Below are 23,121 nucleotides of genomic sequence, written 5' to 3' on the forward strand. Positions count from 1 at the left end.
TCCAATAACCCGGTCCACGTACAAATCCAACTATTACTACGAACCAGAAAATTTTGATGTCTATCAATTTAACCACTTAAAATAAATTTTCGTAATTTTAAGAAATTTAGATAAGAAGTAGAATAAAATTCTAAGTCCTAAAAACTAGAATAGCGAGAAATAAGAAAGACAAAGAGTTCGTCGCAAAATGTCGAAAAAGAAATGGTTGAAAAATAAAAGGTGACGGAAAAATAAAAGAAACTTATAAAAACTTAAAAATACTTAACTAATTTAACCTTATTACTATAACTAACTTAAAATTATAATCGCAAATTGATATTACTAATTGAAATGATAATTGATACATAGTAAAAAGGTGTCTAAAAATATTAAAGCTTACAAGAAAAACTAAATCCCAAATGGAAATAACTTAAAAAGAAACTAAAACTTAAAAAGGCGTCGCAAAATTCTAAAGCACCTAAATCTTAGTCTAAAGAAAAGGCACTTAAGGAATTCTACGGCAAAGCCTAAAAATATAGGAGTAAAAATAACTATAGCTAAAACTAAGTTTAAAATTAAATATGAGCTAAAAAATACAAATATTACGCTACAACGATTAAAAAGGTACAAAATATAAAAATATACAAAAAGTTGTAAAAAGTACTATTTTTATAAAAAATATTATTTTTATATTATTTATTTAATAAAACTACTAATTTTTCAATTTTAATAAAACTAATTAAACAAAATACATAAATATAAAGTAAAAAGTAAAAATAAAACTAAAATTAATAATAATAATAATAATTAAGTAATTAATAATAATAATAATAAATTAAAACCCGTGATTAGGGTTTTGTCCGTGTGTCAGAGGACCTCCGCGAGTTGCGGCAAAAAGAGAAGAAAACCCCGCGAGTCGCGGGGTTCAGTAATTCAGTTGACAGGTAGTACTTTTTACGCGTTTTCTTTATTTTTTTTTTTTTTTTATTTTGTTTTCTGTTTTTAATTTAAATAAACGATTTTTAATAAAATTTATATTTTTATAAATTAAAATAAAGATAAAGAAACTTATAAAACTTAAATATTTAACAAAATCCTAAAAATACTTATATTTTTGTTTTTCTTTTTATATTTTTGAATGATTAAAACGTAATTTTTACAAAAACGACTTTTAATAAAAGTAAATAAAAATCTTTTTTTTTTTTTTTTTTATATTAGCGTTGCGCTTCCGGCTTTTAAGATAAATCCCCGGCAGCGGCGCCAAAAATACTTGATGTCGAACGAGGTGTATATAAAATAGTTATTATTTTACTAGGAAAACACTATTAAATACGATACAATTTTACACAAGATATTTATTTATTTATAGAATGGATATACTTAAACCTTGCTACAACACTTATAGGCAGTGTACCTAATCGTACAGTAGTGTAGTTTTTAGTAAGTCCGGTTCGTTCCACAGGGAGATCTTTAAGCAAAGCTCAACGCTATATTAGTTTACGTTTATTAAAATTACAAATATATATATAAGTAATATTATTATTATAAAGGGGGGGTTTTTACCGTTTAATGACCGGTTTGTCGATTTTAAAACTTTAGTCGCAGTTAAAACCTAATGTAAAATATAAAATAAATACAAGACTTTAAATTAAAGCGTAAAGTAAATAACGATAATGAAATTGCGAATAATAAAAATGCGATAAAATTAAATTGCGATAATTAAAAAGTACGATAATTAAAAGTGTGATAAAATAACAATAAATAAAAGTGCGATAATTAGAAGTGCAATTAAATATAAAATAAAGGAAATTAAATATGAAATAAAAGAATTATGCTTATTTAAACTTCCGTAATCATGATGTTTGACGTGTTGATTTTAGTTTTATGCCCTTGGGTTAATTGTCCTTTGTCCTGGATTATTCAATATGTCCGTCTGGTTTTTGTCCATAACAGTCCATCAGTCATAAATATAAATTGCAAGTGTCCTTGACAAATTATTATTATACCCGAAGATAAATATTCCAACTAATTGGGGATTCGAATTGTAACAAGGTTTTAATACTTTGTTTAATGAATACACCAGGTTATCGACTGCGTGTAAACCAAGGTTTTACTACTTTGTTAACAATTACACCAATTACCCTTGAATGTAATTTCACCCCTGTTTTGATTATTCTAGTGGCTATTAATCCATTCCCGTGTCCGGTTAAATGAACGATTATTCGTACATATAAATACCCTGCCCATCGTGTCCGATCGAGTGTATATGGTAATTTATAGGGACGCCCAATTGTAAATCTTTATATTAACATTAACAAACTTTCATTTAGTTAAACAAATATAAAGCCCATTAATAGCCCATAGTCTAGTTTCCACAAGTGTCGTTCTTTTGTCCAAACCCCAATTATGGTACAAAGCCCAATTACCCAATTTTAGTAATTAGCCCAACATCACGATTACTTCGTTTTAAATAAGCATAATAATAACTTAGCTACGAGACATTAATATAAAAAGGTTGAACATAACTTACAATGATTAAAAATAGCGTAGCGTTACACGGACAGAATTTCGACTTACACCCTTACAACATTCGCTAACATACCCTTATTATTAGAATTATAATTAAAATTAAAATATAAATTATAAATATAAATATATATTACTCGTATATATTGAGAGAGAGATGAAAAATATTGTGTTAATTTTGATCAGAATTCGGGTTGATTTATAGCCTGGAATGATTTTTGGGGCTCCGCGACTCGCGGCAAAAAGCCCTTCAAACTCCGCGAGTCGCGGAGAGGTATTTTCATTTTACACCCTTGGAGTTTCTGGCTGCCGACGGTTTTAATAATATATATATATAATATATATATAATTAATATAATTAATTATATATTATATTATATTTATATACATAGTTAACTTGTAATTTTTAGTCCGTTGCGTCGAGCGTTAAGAGTTGACTCTGGTCCCGGTTCCGGATTTTCGAACGTCCTCGCGTACAATTTAATATCTTGTACTTTGCGTTTTGAATCTTGTACTCTTGTGATTTCGAGACGTTTCTTATCAATAATTGGAACCTTTTTGATTGTCTTTTGTACTTTTGAGCTTTTTGGTCGTTTGCGTCTTCAATTCGTCGAATCTGTCTTTTGTCTTCACCTTTTATTATTTAAACGAATATCTCTTGTAAATAGAACAATTGCAACTAAAAGCTTGTCTTTCTTGAGGAATAATGCTATGAAATATATGTTCGTTTTTAGCATTATCAAATATATATATATATATATATATATATATATATATATATATATATATATATATATATATATATATATATATATATATATATATATATATATAGATATTCTATGTAGTTAGAATACCACCCGATAGCCGGAAAATCATTTCGTATCAAAAAAATCCTTTATCAAATTGTACGAAATGGAATTCGTCATCAGTTCAAGTTCCTCGGATTCCGAAATGGAATCCCACTCAAGCTCCGAAAGCAGTGTGACTGGAATGGATCAACCAATCAGCCATCATCTATTCTGTATGAATTGGGGATGGGTTCGTAGCCTCCTTAATCATTGGAGACAAGAAGAAGGCGATCCTTTCCATCCACCACATTGCCCTCTTGGCAATGAACCTGAAGCACTTACCGGCGAACCTGTCCGAAACACCATTTTCTCTCTCATTTCCAGAGTATCTCGTCATGATTATATACTACACCAAATTCTAGATCTTATTTATCCGCTCGTCCGAACCGACAATCACCCCGGTGTAATAGAAGAAGTCAACGAGCTTCGCGCTCGGGTAGTGGCTTTGGAGAATATGGTGCAAAGGTTACAAACACCAGCAGCAGCACCAGCAGCATAACCAGTACCACCATCAACAACATCAACAGTACCATTACCACCACCAACAACAACCGCATCGCAAACCTCAACTTCACAATCTGTCTCACGAGCATCGACGTCATACGCCATGTAGATACCAAGGAATACCACAACGATGAAGTACTGATTCATAACTTCATTGGGAAAACATTCTACGACGATTATGTAATTTCTAAATTTTAGAAATTATCTATGCTAGCCTTAACCATAAATCAAATGAGTTTAATTTAATATTAACTCATTAAATCTATATTATATCTGAAGAAATATACACATATATATTTCCATAAAGACTGTAATAAAATTCTTTTGTACAAAATATTAATTGTGAAATTTTTTTTAACGGGTAGGTAATACCCGAGAGATATATAAATTCACAATTAATATGTTACATTCTTCGAATCTGATTCAGCAAATCATCCATTATACTCCCTACTTTCACAACAATATACATTCTTTTATAGAAATCAAAACAACCATACTCATTCAAAATCTAATTACATATTCTGATTTTGAAATCTCAGAATTCGATTCAAGATATAACCGAAATCATCACTCTTATATTTCTACATCTTTCAAAACTATACTTTGACTTCAAAACTGTCCTAGAACCTCATTTCTATTCATGGAACTCACAAAAATATTTGTATCATTCAAAATCTTAGAACATCATATGTATATTAACAATTACAATATGTGTTCAAACACTTCGAAATTATTAAAGACATGCGAGATGATGATCCAACCACACATTACCCACTGCCATGCACCTGAAAAGCTCTCGAAACCAAAGTTATAGTTTAACACGTATCCGTGTCAGATCCTTTGATATTTATTACCAAATATAATTTTTCAATCTCTTTCCAAAATAGACAGTTTTGTCATAGCTTCAACAAATCACCTTCATTTGTTTATACGAATAAACCTTATTATAACAATTACCCCTTCATCATTGTTACCGGGGAACCTTTCATATCTCGCCACATTAGCAGTAAACTTATCAAAAACTTCATTAACCTTCGACTTAAGCCTCTCCGAAAAGCCACTATACTTATTCATTAAAACCCCATCATGTACTCACCTACATCCTGTAACAATAATTATCACACCAACTACTGGGAATTAGCAATCAGTATTTTGAATTTCGCGACAATTTTACGTCAAAAGTTATATGTATACATATAACGTCTATCTCCTAGACTTACATACTTCGAATGTGAATTTTCTGAAAAACATCCCAAACTATGAACTAGTTCTCCAAAATTGGAAAAATGCTGATGAAGCAGCAAAAACTGTAAACGACTTTAACAGTCAAAAGTTTGATGATAAAGAATAGTATGGTGGTAAAGCTGAGAAAAAGAGAAGGTTTGAAACTGGAAAATGGATTGAGCAGACCACGAAGGAGGCTGTGGACAAATCACAAAGACTAAACCTGCCTTCAAAGGATCCAAATAATTCAGAGTCTACTGAAATAGTTAGCAAACACCTTACTTCTTATTCTAAACCTTCACAGACAAATCTTCTTCATCATCCATCTATGTTAAGAATTCTAAGATATTATCGTATCTTTTATTATAAATATCTTCGATATTCCTGAAGATATTTTCACAACTATTCTTATCCAAAATCTTCTATCTATTCGCAATATCTGCGGTACAACATAAAAAGAAACTGTGTTAGTTTCTAAATTCTGAAGAAAAAAAAATTCGAATTTAAAATAGGAATGTTTTTGAAGTAGTATTGGGAACTGAAGCATGAGTTAGTATAATATAATAACACTTGATCAATGTGATTATATTACAGTAAGTCATACTGAGTTTCTAATGGAACGTGATGATTCACAGAACATACCGTCATCATGTACTATTTACACGACTCTTACATTCTACCCAATTTCCAAACATATTAAGAACATATCATCTTGATAGCTCTATATTTTAGGATATTCTGGTAATTTGCCAAATCAAGATCGTGCCATTACGATTTTCTTCTTGGAACATTAACTATGTTCATCCAAAAATTCATATCTACAAATTCTGGACCATTATTCGCTTGACTTAAGGTCGGGAAGAGAAAACGAAAGCATGAAGCTCCGAAATATAATGGAGAATATAAAGCCCGATAACAACCCCGAAATTACAAACCTTGTATATCAATGCGTATAGCAATATAAAGACACGGGAGGATGAAAAACACAATAACCCCAAGGTAATGGTAGAAGAAAATAACTTCCTCCGGTGGTAGATGAAAAAGAAGAATGACAGATATGAAAGTTAAGAGTATATCAAGAATCAATACTGGATGAAGCATATTAACGAATGCTTTAAAGTATGAATTGGGGAGAAAGACTAGAAGGTGTGAGCTGTGGAAATAAAGAAACGAAGGGGCGGATTTATAGTAAAATATCAGACAGAGAAATCGAGACAGATTATCGCATTTAATCAAATAAGATCCTAATTTCCTTAATCGCCAAAGAACCAAATCTTATTGCAAAGATTTTCTTTAAATTCCATGAATTCCGGAAATCAATCATAACTACGTCATCGGTTAAAACGAATATACGTTTACTCATTTCACTCTCTTGCGATAGCTTCACTTATACTCTTCGCGTAATCAAATTGTTTTATCTATATTACTCAATGATGATAAAACTCTATTTATCAACTCATATTCGTCATGAAAACATTTTTAAAGTTAGCCATGACGACCTCGATCAAATTTCGGGACGAAATTTCTTTAACGGGTAGGTACTGTGACGACCCGGAAATTTCCGACCAAATTTAAACCTAACCTTTATATGTTTCCGACACGATAAGCAGAATTTGTAATGTTGAATCTCAAAAAGTTTGTAACTACATTCATGTAATCAATTACCCTTTAACCGTGTTTGACGATTCACGAACAATTATGTGTATATAGATATGTATATATAATATATAATAACTGAAAACATTAACAAAGTATTTGATATATATGATACTTTACATGAACGTATTTGTTTCGATATATTTATCGACAGAATTAAGAAATAATATCAAATGATTGAATTATCAGATACATTATGATATGATTACGGGCCAATGTTATGAGGTCCACTGTGATTTAAGAAATCTATTCTTTTTGACAATATTCGGAAAATGGTAAAGTGATCTATAAGTAAGAACGTGTAGTGTAAATAACTTAGATGTTGGATATCGACAAGTTAAGTAACTCGACATTTTTCATTAAGATGATTTCATACGTTTATTAAACCTTTGGATTTTATCCCATGCTTCACCAACAGACTGTAATTTAAAAACTTGAAACCTATTATGAATATATATAATTCTACTTTTCTAAAATGTTTTATGATATAACGATTTAAATTAATATTAAATATATTTATACGCGTATTATACGTACATAGTTTTATACTTTTACTATACTTTAACTTTACCTTTACTTTACTTTTACTTTACTTTTACTTTACTTTAACTTTAATAATTCACTTTAATAATTCACTTTAATAATTCATACTTTAATAATTCACTTTAATAATTCATACTTTAATAATTCACTTTAATAATTCATACTTTAATAATTCACTTTAATAATTTAAAAAACTATTATAAATAGAATTCAATAGGTTTTATTATTTCATAGAAACTTGAAAATATATTTCTCTAAACTCTCTCAATCGAATTACATATATATATTTACTTAGTATTATTTCAAGATATTATTAGTATACATAAAATACTACGACAGAGTTATATTCAGACAATTTCAAAATAAGTTTTCAAACGGGATAAAGCTAAGGAAATTATGGGTTATAGCTATGGAGGTTATGGATATTGTTCGAGGGTATTGCTCGTGAGGTCAACCTAACTTTTATCATTTTCGTTGCGTCTACGTACTTTCCTGCAATATTGAATCACAATATTGATACGTGAGCATTCATATCTTATCTTTTATATATTAATAGTGTATCCCTGACTAGTGCTCGAGTATATATGATTATGCATGTTTGTATGCTTAGTTTCGTCGTTAAATAGTTTATGATAAATCACGAATTTGATACATATGCTACTGAGATAAGGTATATGATATGCATGTCGTTGAAAAGCTAAAGAAAAATTAATAACTTTTCATTTAGAAATCGTGTGGGTTCGATGAACGGATTAAAAGATATGGTCAACTGAATTATTATTAATTTTAATATTATTATTAAAACGATTATTATAATTGTTATCAGTTGATGTTATTACTAAAATTATTTTTATTACTAAAAATTAATATTTTTATTGAAACTATCATTTTATTATTTTTATCATTATTATTATTATCAATATTATTTAATCAAATAAATATGCGTACAAAGATATTTTTACCACACGTAATATAATTACATTAATAATACATACCACTATATTTTTATGATATTAAGTGAATTTTATAAATTTTATTACTTGAGATATATAAAAGTATATTTTTATCATATATGAATTTAAATATAAATTTTTATTTATTAATAAATGACTTGTATTATTTAGTATAATAAGATCTGAAAAATATATTTAAATATATAAAACGACTATATATAAGTTATATAATAAACATGTATAGATTTTGGAAGTCATTTTGGGTCAAGTTGACTTTTGTTGACTTTTGCATGTCGGTCTCGAGCATTAGGATTGTGATACACTACGACCTGACCTAAATTGTTAGACAGATATTGACCAACATATAAATATATATATACTTAATATAGGTTCATGAATCCGAGACAAATCCTGCACTTGTTCAGTGCCGTCATATACATAATTGCTACGAAATACAGTATTGTGAGTTTCATTTGCTCCCTTTTTAATTGCTTTTGCAATATATATTTTTGGGCTGAGAATACATGCGCTGTTTTATAAATGTTTTACGAAATACACACAAGTACTAAAACTAATTCTACGTGGGTTTAAACCAGAAATATACCCTTAGCTTGGTAACATTAAATTACTTATCTATGTACGGTAGGCGCGAATCCTAAAGATAGATCTATTGGGCCTGACAAACCCCATCCTGACTATGGGATGCTTTAGTACTTCGAGGTTATATTAAACACACCTGATCTGGTGTACTTCAGAGGGTAAAACATGAACGTTAAGGCTTGTTACCGGGTGCCCACAACTTATAGAATACTTTTATACACTTGCGAGTGTACATATATTTATAAACGGAAATCTTGTGGTCTATTAATATATTGAAATGATTGATATGATAAACCTATGAACTCACCAACCTTTTGGTTGACACTTTTAAGCATGTTTATTCTCAGGTATTAAAGAAATCTTCCGCTGTGCATTAGCTCATTTTAAGGATATTACCTGGAGTCATTCATGACATAATTTGAAAGACGTTGCATTCGAGTCGTTGAGTTCATCAGGATTAATATTAAGTCAATTATAGTTGGATGTAATATGAAATGGTATGCATGCCGTCAATTTTTGATGTAAAGAAAGTTTGTCTTTTAAAAACGAATGCAATGTTTGTAAAACGTATCATATAGAGGTCAAATACCTCGCGATGTAATCAACTATTGTGAATCGTTTATAATGTATATGAACGGATCCTTTCAACAGTAAACTTAGTACCATACAAGTAGTGTCTCCACATCTTCAGTGCAACGACCACAACACCAAATTCCAAATCATGCGTCGTGTAATTCTATTCATGTACCTTCAGTTGTCGTGATCCATAGGGAATCAATTTCTTCCGGTGCATCAATATGCAACCAAAACCCTGTCGTGAAGCATCACACTAAATCACGAAATCCTCATTCCCTTCGGGTAAAGACAAAATCGGAGCAGTAGTCAATTTCTGTTTTAACAACTGAAATGCAGACTCGTGTTGCTCAGTCCACTCATACTTCTTACCCTTGTGAGTCAATGCTGTTAACGGTCAGGCACTAGTAGAAAATCCCACAATGAATCTTCTATAATAACTAGCGAGACCTAAGAATTGTCGAATCTGCGTTGGCGACTTAGGAGTCTTCCATTTCTTGACCGTTTCTATCTTCGCAGGGTCAACTTGAATACCATTGACACCTACGATATGACCCAAAAATTGTACTTCTTGCAGCCAAAAATCACACTTCGAAAATTTTGCATACAACTGCTCTTTCCTGAGCATCTCAAGTAGAAAACGGAGATGTTGTTCATGTTCCTTCTCGTTCTTAAAATATACTAGAATATCATCAATAAACACAATAATAAACTTGTCTAGATATGGCTTACACACGGTTCATGAGATCCACGAACACTGCCGGTGCGTTCGTCAATCCAAACGGCATTACTGTAAATTCATGATGTCCGTATCGTGTTCTAAACGCTATCTTTGGTATATCTGTCTCCTTTACTCTCATCTGGTGGTAACCTGACCTCAGATCAATCTTAGAGTAACATCCCGATCCTTGTAACTGATCAAATAAATCATCGATCCTCGGTAACGGATAACTGAAACAACCCACTTTATCAGAGTGCGACCAACTACTTTTTTCCTTAATTCAGCGGAAGCGTCTACTCTAATATTATCTCTATCTCATTAAATCTCTACACTTTTCTTTTTCCTTCTTTAACCTGAGTTGCACAATTTAAAAAAACATTTTGGGTCAGCTATAAAGCCTTGTGAGAGTCACGGTTTTCACAAGAAAATACTTTTGAAACATTTACTACAAAACGTTTAAACAAAAATATTCATTTTCAGTTCGTCACATAATAGTTCACATTTTTCCTTTTATTCACTTATTTTATGGCCAATTCGTTGTTTTGCACATCGTGCACGTTTTCCATTTTTTTTTAGGATTGCTAACTCGTAGTTTTGCACATCCCAGATTTCCACTTTTAGGATCGCCAACTCATAGTTTTGAGCATCCCACCACTATTTTCCACTTTATTTGATGGCTAACTCGTAGTGTTGCACATCGCTCACTATTCTATTTGTTAGGACCGCCAACTCGTAGTTTTGCGCATCCCACAATTTTTCCATTTTCATTATCTGTAAGATGTCAAAAATCAATAGACTTATTAACCATTCATTTCACAAAATTACATGATTGAAACAATAAAAATTCAATAAACACTTTTATTATTGAATGATAATATAAAGCAAAAAATCATTTCAAATAAACAGTTTATAAAACGAGTGCAACCCAGCTTAAAAGTCACGTGAAACTCACCTGAAAATGCTCAAGCTCTTAATTAAGCTCTTCTCAATCTAATAACTAGCCTCCTACACAATCATTAAAGTAGAACAACTTTTATTTAAGTTCAATTATTCACTCCTTTATACGGTTCCTAGTTGATCGATTGATCGAGTTGTCTGGTAACCATGCATAACTCATAATCGAAATTACTAATCTTAATAATTCGTTTAATGTTATCTAATAAAAGCCTTGATTCTTACAGTTAAGTGTTCTATATTCAATTTTTTAGATTTATTATATTGACTAATGTTGAATACGCTACGTATACTCATTTAGCTATATATCCTATCACCTATGACATATAATAAAAGATCAGTTTCTAAGTTATCTTTTTCATTTAAACTAAAACGTAGTGTACCTTGAAACAATATAATTTAAACGTATGCATACCCTTTTCAATGTAATCAGTTCGAATCAAGACTTCGTAATTAAAACAAAGTGTTGGTTAATGGTTTAACTTGACCTTCTAACAACAACTAAAATATTTTCACAACCATGTTTAACAAAACAACTCAATCAATCGAATATATGCAATCTTATCTATTGAAATAATAACATTAGTTCATAACAAAACAATAGATTTACCTATACGCAATCGAGATCCCAAAAATGGTAATCGTTACCGTATTCAACGTTTTTTTTTTCTTTTTTTCTTCCAAGCAGCTCTAACTTTTGATTTTTTTTGTTATAGATTATCATAAGGTCGTGTGGTTTTATAACGGAAATTGGGCCAGAATTTACGATACTTACGGGATTACAATAACACGTCTTTATCTCTTTTAAACTTACTACGTCTACAACTTAGTTATTACTATTTATTTATTTATTTATTTATTTATTTATTATATACAGAGCCGTCTCAACAATTCGAAGGCCCTAGGCGAAAATAAAAATGAACCCTCACACACGTTTAATTTTTTAATACATATAAAAAGATAATACTTAAATTTATCAATTTGTATATACTTACAATGCATTTAACTATTAAAAATAACAATATGACAACTTTAATTGACAATTTTTTATTTGACTAAATATAATATTTTGAGAAATATATATATATATATATATATATATATATATATATATATATATATATATATATATATATATATATATATATTTAAAATTTTGGTCCCTTCAAATTTTTTAGGCCCTAGGCGGTTGCATATCTTGCCTATGTCCAAAGACGCCTCTGATTATATAAATAAACAAGGTGGAAGAGGTGTAGTATATAACTAGATGTAACCGACAATCACGATAAAAAGGAGCGATGAGGGGACGTGTTTGTCGGTTACATCTAGTTATATAAACAGAACACGTCAAACACGTCCCCTCATCGCTCTTTTTTATCGTGATTGTCGGTTACATCTAGTTATATACTACACATCTTCCACCTTGTTTATAAATAAGTAGTAATAACTAAGTTGTAGACGTAGTAAGTTTAAAAAAGATAAAGACGTTTTATTGTAATCCCGTAAGTATCGTAAATTCTGGCCCAATTTCCATTATAAAACCACACGACCTTATGATAATCTATAACAAAAAAAACAAAAAAAAAAAAAAAAAATAAATAAATAAATAAATAAATAAATAAAAAAAAATCTTAAGTTAGAGCTGCTTGGAAGAAAAAAAAAACGCGTAATACGGTAGCGACTACCATTTTTGGGATCTCGATTGCGTATAGGTAAATCTATTGTTTTGTTATGAACTAATGTTATTATTTCAATAGATAAGATTGCATATATTCGATTGATTGAGTTGTTTTGTTAAACATGGTTGTGAAAATATTTTAGTTGTTGTTAAAAGGTCAAGTTAAACCATTAACCAACACTTTGTTTTAATTGCGAACTCTTGATTCGAACTGATTACATTGAAAAGGGTATGCATACGTTTAAATTATATTGTTTCAAGGTACACTACGTTTTAGTTTAAATGAAAAATATAACTTAGAAACTGATCTTTTATTATATGTCATAGGTGATAGGATATATAGCTAAATGAGTATACGTAGCGTATTCAACATTAGTCAATTTAATAAATCTCAAAAATTGAATATAGAACACTTAACTGTAAGGATTAAGGTTTTTATTAGATAACATTAAACGAATTATTAAGATTAGTAATTTCGATTATGAGTTATGCATGGTTACCAGACAACTCGATCAATCGATCAACTAGGAACCGTATAAAGGAGTGAATAATTGAACTTAAATAAAAGTTGTTCTACATGTAGGAGCAGTGCCGGAACCAGGATTCAATAATAATGGGGGCGAAAAAACTGCAACACCAACGATAATTCCTAAAAATAACTACTTCATGTTATGGGAGGAAGTGGTGAGGAAGGAGGAGAGAGAAAGCTGATGTGGCGTTGAGAAAATGTTGATGACGACGTCATGATTGGGATTGGTCTTATAGTTAAACTATATTTCGCTCTCTTTATGGAAAAAGAAAAAAGTACATAATATTTGGCTAAGTAATCTTTCTATTGGGGTAGGCTTTTTTTGTGGGCTGTGGGCAAAAGTTAAAAATTTTTATTTTTTTTCACTGGTCTTTTGTAGTCCATAGAGGGCATATGACCCCACATGCCCCATGCTTGGTACCGCCCCTGTGTAGGAGGCTAGTTATTAGATTGAGAAGAGCTTAATCAGATATTAAGAGCTTAAGCATTTTCAGGTGAGTTTCACGTGACTTTTAAACTAGATTGCACTCATTTTATAAACTGTTTATTTGAAGTGATTTTTTGCTTTATATTATCATTCGTTAATAAAAGTGTTTATTGAATTTTTAGTGTTTCAATCATGTAATTTTGTGAAATGAATGGTTAATAAGCCTATTGATTTGATATTTTAAATATAATGAAAGTGGAAAAATTGTGGAATGCGCAAAACTATGAGTTGGCGGTCCTAACAAATAGAATAGTGAGCGATGTGCAACACTACGAGTTAGCCATCAAATAAAGTGGAAAATAATGGTGGGATGCGCAAAACTACGAGTTGGGGATGCTAAAAGTGGAAATCTAGGATGTGCAAAACTACGAGTTAGCAATCCTAAAAAAAATGGAAAACGTGCACGATGTGCAAAACAACGAGTTGGCCATCAAATAAGTGAATAAAAGGAAAAATGTGAACTATTATGTGACAAACTGAAAATGAATATTTTTGTTTAAATGTTTCGTAGTAAATGTTTCAAAAGTATTTTCTTGTGAAAACCGTGACTCTCACAAGGCTTTATAGCTGACCTAAAATGTTTTTTTTAGATTGTGCAACTCAGGTTAAAGAAGGAAAAAGATAAGTGTAGAGATTCAATGAGATAGAGATAATATTAGAGTAGACGCTTCCGCTGTATTGAGGAAAAAAATTAGTTGGTCGCACTCTGATAAAGTGGGTTGTTTCAGTTGGTAACAGAGCGGCGGTTTAAGTGAATTAGGTTTAGAGAACCTAGTCTTAAACCTATAGATTTATATTTTAACTAATGGGTGCCAAAATTTAAGGTTGTCTAGAGAACTATATTAGTAGATTATGGAGTCGTTAAGTATTGTTAGTATGAAGTACGCCATAAAGTGTTGAAAGAAAAATAATCTATTACGATAATGAGCAATAGATTAGTGTAGATCATATGCATTGCATTAGTACTATTTTATAATTTATAATGACTGTGGTAGTAATTACCATTACCACTATATACTGATACTCACCAAGATTTTTGTAGTTTCAACACTTTAGGATGGTAGTTTTTAGTTTGTGTTCACGCTGCGCTCGGCTCTTCAACTTTTTCTCAATTTACACAACGATCCCTCAACTTTACCTTTTTTCAGGGGTAAAAAGTATAAATATACAATTTTATTAAAATTACCATTACCTTACCACTATATACTAATACTCACCAAGATTTTTGTAGTTTCAATACTTTAGGATTGTAGTTTTTAGCTTGTGTTCACGCTGCACTCGGCCCTCAACTTTTCCTCAATTTACACAACGGCCCCTCAACTTTACCTTTTTTCAGGGGTAAAAAGTATAAATATACAATTTTATTAAAATAAAAGAAACTACTTCCACCCGAATTTTTAACGAGTCCTATCTTCTCGCTCGGCGAGAGTTAAATTTTTCCTAGCCCACCGTTCAACTCAAAAAAATCTTACGAACACAACGGGACTAAGAGGGTGTTTGGGATAGCGATTTGATTGTGATTTTTTTATTATTGTGTTTTCAAAACGTAAATAATCAAGTGAGAGTGTTTGTTAAATGTTATTCAAAAATCAATTAATTGCGTTGTTCAACCATCAAAACGCAATTTTGAAGAAGTTACTCCCTACTTACTGCAAGGAAACGGGATTTTAAATTCTCATGAATGCCTTAGATACCCTTTTAGCTAATGGGATAAACTAGTACTTCATTTCCTTTTTTTCTTTTCTATTATGATTTCAGTACATATACATCTGTTAATTTTATATTTATTTTTAGTTCCTCTTTTCATTGAGTTATTATTGAATTGAAATATAATTCTGTACGTATCTAGTTTCACGAAACTATAATCTCTTTAGAAACGTAACTTAGATAAATTCTCAATAATCATCATTAAATATTAATCCTTAAACATAAAGCAAGAAAATATAAGCTGATCATGGTGTATTTATCAATGATAAGTTATAGTAGAAACAAGAAGTCGAAATTATAAACGGTCATTTAGTACCTACTAATAGTATATAGTATATCATTGCTTGCTTTTAAAAAAAATGTATATAGTATATAAGAGTAATATTATATACTAGATTTAATAAATTATTACAAGTAGAATATAAATAGTAAAGGACCTTTTTGTCATTTTATCATTTAAATATTTAAATAATTGATTTTAACAAACACTTGAAAACTTAATTATCTGATTATTGCGATATCAAACAGCATAATCAAATCCAAACACTAAGTTTCTCCACCACGTTTTGTTACAGCTGATTTTTTGATTATGATTATTCAAAACGCATAATCTATTTTCAAAACGCAATCCCAAACACCCCCTAAGTATGCGCGAAACGGACACTTAAAAAAAAGCTCAGTAACTCGGACTATATTCAATACATATACACACCTATAATACGCTCCGTCAACTATGAATATGCAACCCAACGGCCACGCGGCATCGCGCGGGCCTCTCGCTCGGTGCAAGTTAAATGTTTCCGACCCCACCGTTCAACTCAAAAAAATCTCACGAACACAACGAGACTAACTATACGCGAAACGGACACTTAAAAAAACGCTCAATACCTTGGACTATATTCAATATATACACCTATAACACGCTCCGTTAACTATGAATACACAACCCAAAGGGCCCGCGGCATCGCGCGGGCTCATTTTTCTAGTATTAAATAAAGAAAACAATTGAATTAAGAAAAATACATAATTAGCCACCAGATCCTAACTAAATATGTCTATGAATTAGAGAAATGGAAGGAGAGAACCCAAGCACTCAAGGCGCAAAACCAGGTCGAAAGGGAAATCAGAAATCGCAAAGTCAAGGAGATGCGCAACCATTAACTCGAGGTGAATTAACAAATGAGATCAATAAGGTTCTACACGCAACACTTCCTGAGATGTTAGCTCAAAGTCTGGAAGCATTCAGAAAGGCTGAAGAAGATAGAAGGGCTACTAATGAAGCAGAAATGAGAAGAAAGGTTGAAGAGGATAGGAGAGCTACTGAGGCCGAAAGGAGAAGAAAATTTGAAGAGGACAGGAGAGCTACTGAAGAGGCCGAAAGGACGAGAAAGATTGAAGAGGACATAAGGGCTACTGAAGAGGCTGAAAGGAGAAGAAAGACCGAAGAGGACAGAAGAGCAGCAGAAGAGGCTGAAATAAGGAATAATGCAAATCAAAGAGGTGGTTGTACTTACAAGTCTTTCTTAAGTTGCAAACCGAATGAATTTCATGGTGTTAGTGATCCAGTTATTGTAATTAATTGGATTAGAGAGATGGAAGACATCTTTGAGATCAGTGAATGTTCTAACGGTCAAAAGGTGAAGTATGCGACTCACATGCTTAAAGGAGAAGCTTCTCATTGGTGGCATATGGTTAAAGTTGCTCGTGGTAACGAGACTATCATGATGATGACATGGGGAGAGTTCACACAGTTAATGATGAATAATTACTGCCCTCAAGGACATATAGATAAGCTTGAAGAGGAATTCATGAAACTTCAACAATGGGATATGACGGTGCAAAAATACACTGCCAAATTTACTGAGAAAGCAAGGTTTGCACCTTATCAAGTTGCTACTGAAGATAGGAAGGTTAAGCGCTATGTTTGGGGTTTAAGGGCTGGTATTAGAGGGCCTGTTGGGCAAGCAAGGCCAAAGACTTTCCAAGAAGCGCTGGAGATTGCTCTAATGGTAGAAAAGGAAATTAATCGACAACTAGAGGAAAAAGTAGACAACAAGAGGAAGCAAGAAGATCGAGATGGAGATACGAGAACAGGGAAGACTGGTGACAAGCAAATGATGAGAAATGATGAACTTAGATCATGTACAAATTGTAATAAGGCACACAAAGGGGCTTGTTGGTATGGAAATTGTCGAAATTGTGGAAAGAATGGACACACGGCTAAGGATTGTAAAGATGAGTCGGTTTGTTTTAAATGCAAGTCTCCCGGACACAGAATTGCAGATTGTCCACTTTGGAATGATGACAACCGAGGAGGCAACAAGCAAGAGGAGGCACCAAAGGGGAATGGAAGAGTTTTTATGATGGCCGCTAAGCAAGCAAATGATTACTAGTGACAATTTACCTATTTGCTTAGATTTATTTCGTTGTTTTGTTTTCTTTTAAGAATTTGATTTGGGGATTGATTGGTACTATTAATTAATTGTTTGAGACATATTTAATAATTTATTAGTTTATGTGAGCATTTCATTTTGATTAGAAGGAATCAAATTACTAACAAATTGTTAAATAAAGCGTACTAATAATTAAGGATTTGAATTATGAGGACATAATTTTTTTAAGGGGAGAAGAGTTGTAACACCCGTAAATAAAATTGACTTATGTTATTTTAATATATTACGAGGGTTAAGGTTTCAAATATTTTTTTAGTGATAGATTATAACAATAGAAATAATTAAAAGAATGAAATCTTTTAAGGGTGATATGTTATAATTACTCAAATGTTTATTAATAGTTATTATTGAATAATAACATTAATTGTAGTAGCACTTTCAATTTTGTTAATTATAAATTGAAATATTACGGAGTACATTAATTCATACATATATCCGTATAGCTATTTAAAGAAAAGAATAGTTACTCCCATATATAAGTTATTTTAAATCCACAAATAGTTTCAAAGAGTTAAAAGATATGAAGTGGAAACGAAATATTACTTGGAACGTGGGGGTAATGCGAAATTACCAATTGTTTCGTAACTTCCTCTTTCGAAATTACATAATAAATAAGTAGTAATAACTAAGTTTTAGAGTAGTAAGTTTAAAAGAGATAAAGACGTGTTATTGTAATCCCGTAAGTATCGTAAATTCTGCCCAATTTCCGGTACAAAACCACACGACCTTATGATAATCTATAACAAAAAAAAAAATCAAAAGTTAGAGCTGCTTGGAAGGAAAAAAAACGTTGAATACGGTAGCGACTACCATTTTTGGGATCTCGATTGCGTATAGGTAAATCTATTGTTTTGTTATGAACTAATGTTATTATTTCAATAGATAAGATTGCATATATTCGATTGATTGAGTTGTTTTGTTAAACATGGTTGTGAAAATATTTTAGTTGTTGTTAAAAGGTCAAGTTAAACCATTAACCAACACTTTGTTTTAATTACGAAGTCTTGATTCGAACTGATTACATTGAAAAGGGTATGCATACGTTTAAATTATATTGTTTCAAGGTACACTACGTTTTAGTTTAAATGAAAAAGATAACTTAGAAACTGATCTTTTATTATATGTCATAGGTGATAGGATATATAGCTAAATGAGTATACGTAGCGTATTCAACATTAGTCAATTTAATAAATCTCAAAAATTGAATATAGAACACTTAACTTTAAGAATTAAGGTTTTTATTATATAACATTAAACGAATTATTAAGATTAGTAATTTCGATTATGAGTTATGCATGGTTACCAGACAACTCGATCAATCGATCAACTAGGAACCGTATAAAGGAGTGAATAATTGAACTTAAATAAAAGTTGTTCTACTTTAATGATTGTGTAGGAGGCTAGTTATTAGATTGAGAAGAGCTTAATTAGAGATTAAGAGCTTGAGCATTTTCAGGTGAGTTTCACGTGATTTTTAAACTGGGTTGCACTCGTTTTATAAACTGTTTATTTGAAGTGATTTTTTGCTTTATATTATCATTCGTTAATAAAAGTGTTTATTGAATTTTTATTGTTTCAATCATGTAATTTTGTGAAATGAATGATTAATAAGCCTATTGATTTTTGACATCTTAAAGATAATGAAAGTGGAAAAATTGTGGGATGCGCAAAACTATGAGTTGGCGGTCCTAACAAATAGAATAGTGAGCGATGTGCAACACTACGAGTTAGCCATCAAATAAAGTGGAAAATAGTGGTGGGATGCGCAAAACTACGAGTTGGCGATCCTAAAAGTGAAAATTTGGGATGTGCAAAACTACGAGTTAGCAATCCTAAAAAAAAAAAAAAAAAAAAACTTGCACGATGTGCAAAACAACGAGTTGGCCATCAAATAAGTGAATAAAAGGAAAAATGTGAACTATTATGTGACGAACTGAAAATGAATATTTTTATTTAAATGTTTTGTAGTAAATGTTTCAACACTATTTTCTTGTGAAAACCGTGACTCTCACAAGGCTTTATAGCTGATCCAAAAAGTTTTTTTAAATTGTGCAACTCAGGTTAAAGAAGGAAAAAGAAAAGTGTAGAGATTCAATGAGATAGAGATAATATTAGAGTAGACGCTTCCGCTGAATTGAGGAAAAAAAGTAGTTGGTTGCACTCTGATAAAGTGGGTTGTTTGATAGTCTGCTTATTCAGTTCCCTGTAATTGATACAAAGTCTCATAGGTCCATCCTTCTTCTTTACAAAAAGAACTGGAGCTCCCCATGGTGAAGAACTCGGTTGAATGAATCCCTTCTCTAAAAGCTCTTGTAACTGACTATACATCTCTTGCAATTCTGAAGGTGCAAGTCTATACGGTGCGCGCGCTACAGGTGCTGCTCCAGGCACTAAGTCAATCTGAAATTCTACATCTCTATGCGGTGGCAAACAGGGTAGCTCATCCGAAAAAACATCGAGAAAGTCTCTAACAATCGGCACATCTTCGAGTTTCTTGACTTCACGTTCAGTTTTGCTCACATGAACCAACATAGCAAGACAACCCTTTCTTATGTGCTTCTGCGCCTCCAAACAATTAATGAAGTGTAGCGGTGTATTGCTTCGCCCTCCATACACCATCAAAGGCTCATCTTCGGTAACAGGAATGCGAATTGCTTTCTGGTAACAAACGTTGTCAGCTCTATTCTCATCTAACCAGTCCAGTACAACCACAAGGTCAAATTTTCCCAGCTTAATCGGTATCACATCTATTCTAAAAGACGTTCCAGCCAAAATCAAAGTACAATCACGATAGACCTTATCAGCTCTCATTAGATTACCATTCCCTAGTTCTATAGAGTACAAGTTTTCTAATGACGATATAGGATTCTTAAGATTATGGCAAAAATCTCTAGATACGAAACTTCTATCAGCACCAGAATCGAAAAGCACATAAGCATGTTGATTGTCGAGTAAAAATGTACCCGTGACTAACTTGGGATCATCACGAGCTTCACTGGAGTTGAAGTTGAAAGCTCTGCCTCAATCAGGTTCGGCATTCTTACTTGCAGTCAGACAATCCTTTCTAAGATGGCCAATTTTCCCGCATCCATAAGAAACATTTGTACCAGCTTTACACTCCGCGGCCAAGTGTCCATTCTTCTTACACTTATCACACACCTTCATGCAATTTCCCGGGTGATGCCTATTGCATTTACCACATAACGGAAACTTTCTCTTATATCCAGAGTTGGTATTTAGGGCAGCAGTGTTGCCCTTGACTGTATCCTGCTTCTTGTAAGGCTACTGGTTGTAGTTCTTTCTAGATTTGTTGTTGTTATTCCACTTTCTCTTGTTGTCAAAAGTCTTAGTCTCTGTTGATGCAGGAGCATTTCCTTGCTGTTCAATTTGATCCATCAACTCATGCGCCATCTCAACGGCCTCTTAAACAGTCCTGGGCTTTGAAATAGTCATACCGCCCTGAATGTTCTCAGTTAACCCTTTCACATACAAAGTAATCTTTCGGCGTTCAGGAGTAACCATGTTCGGACACATAAGAGCAAGCCCAAAGAATCTCTTATTATAGTTAGCTAAATCAACCAGTTTCAAGTTTTGGAGTTCCCGCTCCATCTTAGAAATCTCATTATAAGGGCAACATTCTTCGATCATCCTCTGTTTCAAATCCTCCCAAGTAGTTTCAAAAGCCTGATCCATACCTATAGACTTCGCATATGTATTCCACCATGTTAAAGCACCATCCGACAGTTTACAAGATGCAAACTTCGTCCTATTAGCATCCCTACGGTCAACAGACTCAAGCTTCTCGAACCAACGGGTCAGCCGACCGGGCCTTCAGTACCAGTGAACGAATGTGGTTCGCAGCTCAAAAAGGTCTTATACGTGCATCCTCCTTGATTAGTACTGGTGTTGACATTGTTGGTTTGCTGGTTGCCGGTGTCATAGGTAGTGTTGGTGGTATCCTGGATGTTGTTGTTCTGAGTATTGGTGGTGTCTTGATTGTTCTGGTTCTGTTGGTTACCAGTGTTGTTAGTGTTGTTGATGTTGGTTCCATTCTGGAGTTCAGCCACAGCTTCAGTTAGACCTTCGGTGATCCACCGACGGACACCAGCTAGGGTAATCTTCTTTGGCGGCATTATCTTTCTGGTCAAGATAACACACCAGGTTAGCGTCAATGAAATCAGTACGTAAAAATATACTAGCAACGGGTAGTGATGCATAGTAACTAATATTAAATCGTTAAGATTCTAGTAGTGATAGTAGTAAGTAGTAGCAGTGGTATGTAGTGCTTATTAGTGATAATAGTAATGAAAGTGTACAGTAGTAATATCAACACTAAGTAGTAATAAGAAGTGATGACAATAGTGACAATAAACAATCCATGACAGTTACTAATAAATCATCACGCATCACAGAATAATAGTAAACCAACCACTTTAAGTAGCAAAACTATTCATTTATTATTCATGTATTAATAAAGAAATAGAATAACCAAAAGTTATAACGTAAAAACCATGAATAGTAGAAAACCACATCAAGCAATGTATGTGCGAATACCAAGTAATAAGTAATAACATGAAATAGTATCTAGAAAAGTGGAACAAGTTCAATAAAGCATTGATATTTAGGTTTCTGAAGCTCTTTCAACAGGTACTCGACGATCTTTTCCAAATTCTCAACTCTTAGCTTAAGGTCGTCGATATCATTGTTATCTGTAGTAGCAGTGGAGGTGTTAGCTTTGGAAGTAGAAGCATCATAGGGATGGAAACGACGACATTCTTGAAGAGTTCGGTTGTCATGTGAAAAGTTTTTCCAAAATGGGTTCATGTTTGGGGCGGGTCCCTTTGGTATCCTACGGTGGGATTTAGGTCCGTAGGGGTTATCATAGTATGGGTGTTTGAAAGGTGATTTGGTGCCAGTAGGTGAATCGGGTATCTCGGGTTCGAATTCGGATTCGGGTTCTGGGTCCTCATCGGGATCCTCCTCTGGTTCCTCCTCCGGATCCTCCTCGGGTTTCTCCTCCAGATCCTCCTCGGGTTCCTCCTCCAGATCCTCCTCGGGTTCCTCCTCTGGATCCTCTTCAGGATCCTCCTCAGGTTCCTCCTCCGGTTCAGACTCCGTCTCAGGTTCTGACATAACATCATCCTCGATCTTAGGTACAGGGTTCCCCTGTGTCTGCACTGTCT

At 32.5% G+C, this 23,121-nt stretch overlaps 1 protein-coding gene across 1 annotated transcript; it reads right to left on the reverse strand.

The window, feature by feature from the left end:
- Positions 1-19,761: 19,761 nt before the first annotated feature.
- On the reverse strand, positions 19,762-20,749 carry LOC139859535 (uncharacterized). Its single transcript, XM_071848313.1, has 2 exons — positions 20,330-20,749; positions 19,762-19,770 (listed from the first exon to the last, which is right to left on the reverse strand). Exons 1-2 carry the CDS (start codon positions 20,747-20,749, stop codon positions 19,762-19,764), a joined length of 429 nt encoding a protein of 142 aa, XP_071704414.1.
- Positions 20,750-23,121: the final 2,372 nt, after the last annotated feature.

This window comes from Rutidosis leptorrhynchoides, chromosome 7 (genome assembly GCF_046630445.1).
Source record: "Rutidosis leptorrhynchoides isolate AG116_Rl617_1_P2 chromosome 7, CSIRO_AGI_Rlap_v1, whole genome shotgun sequence".
NCBI lineage: Eukaryota > Viridiplantae > Streptophyta > Magnoliopsida > Asterales > Asteraceae > Rutidosis > Rutidosis leptorrhynchoides.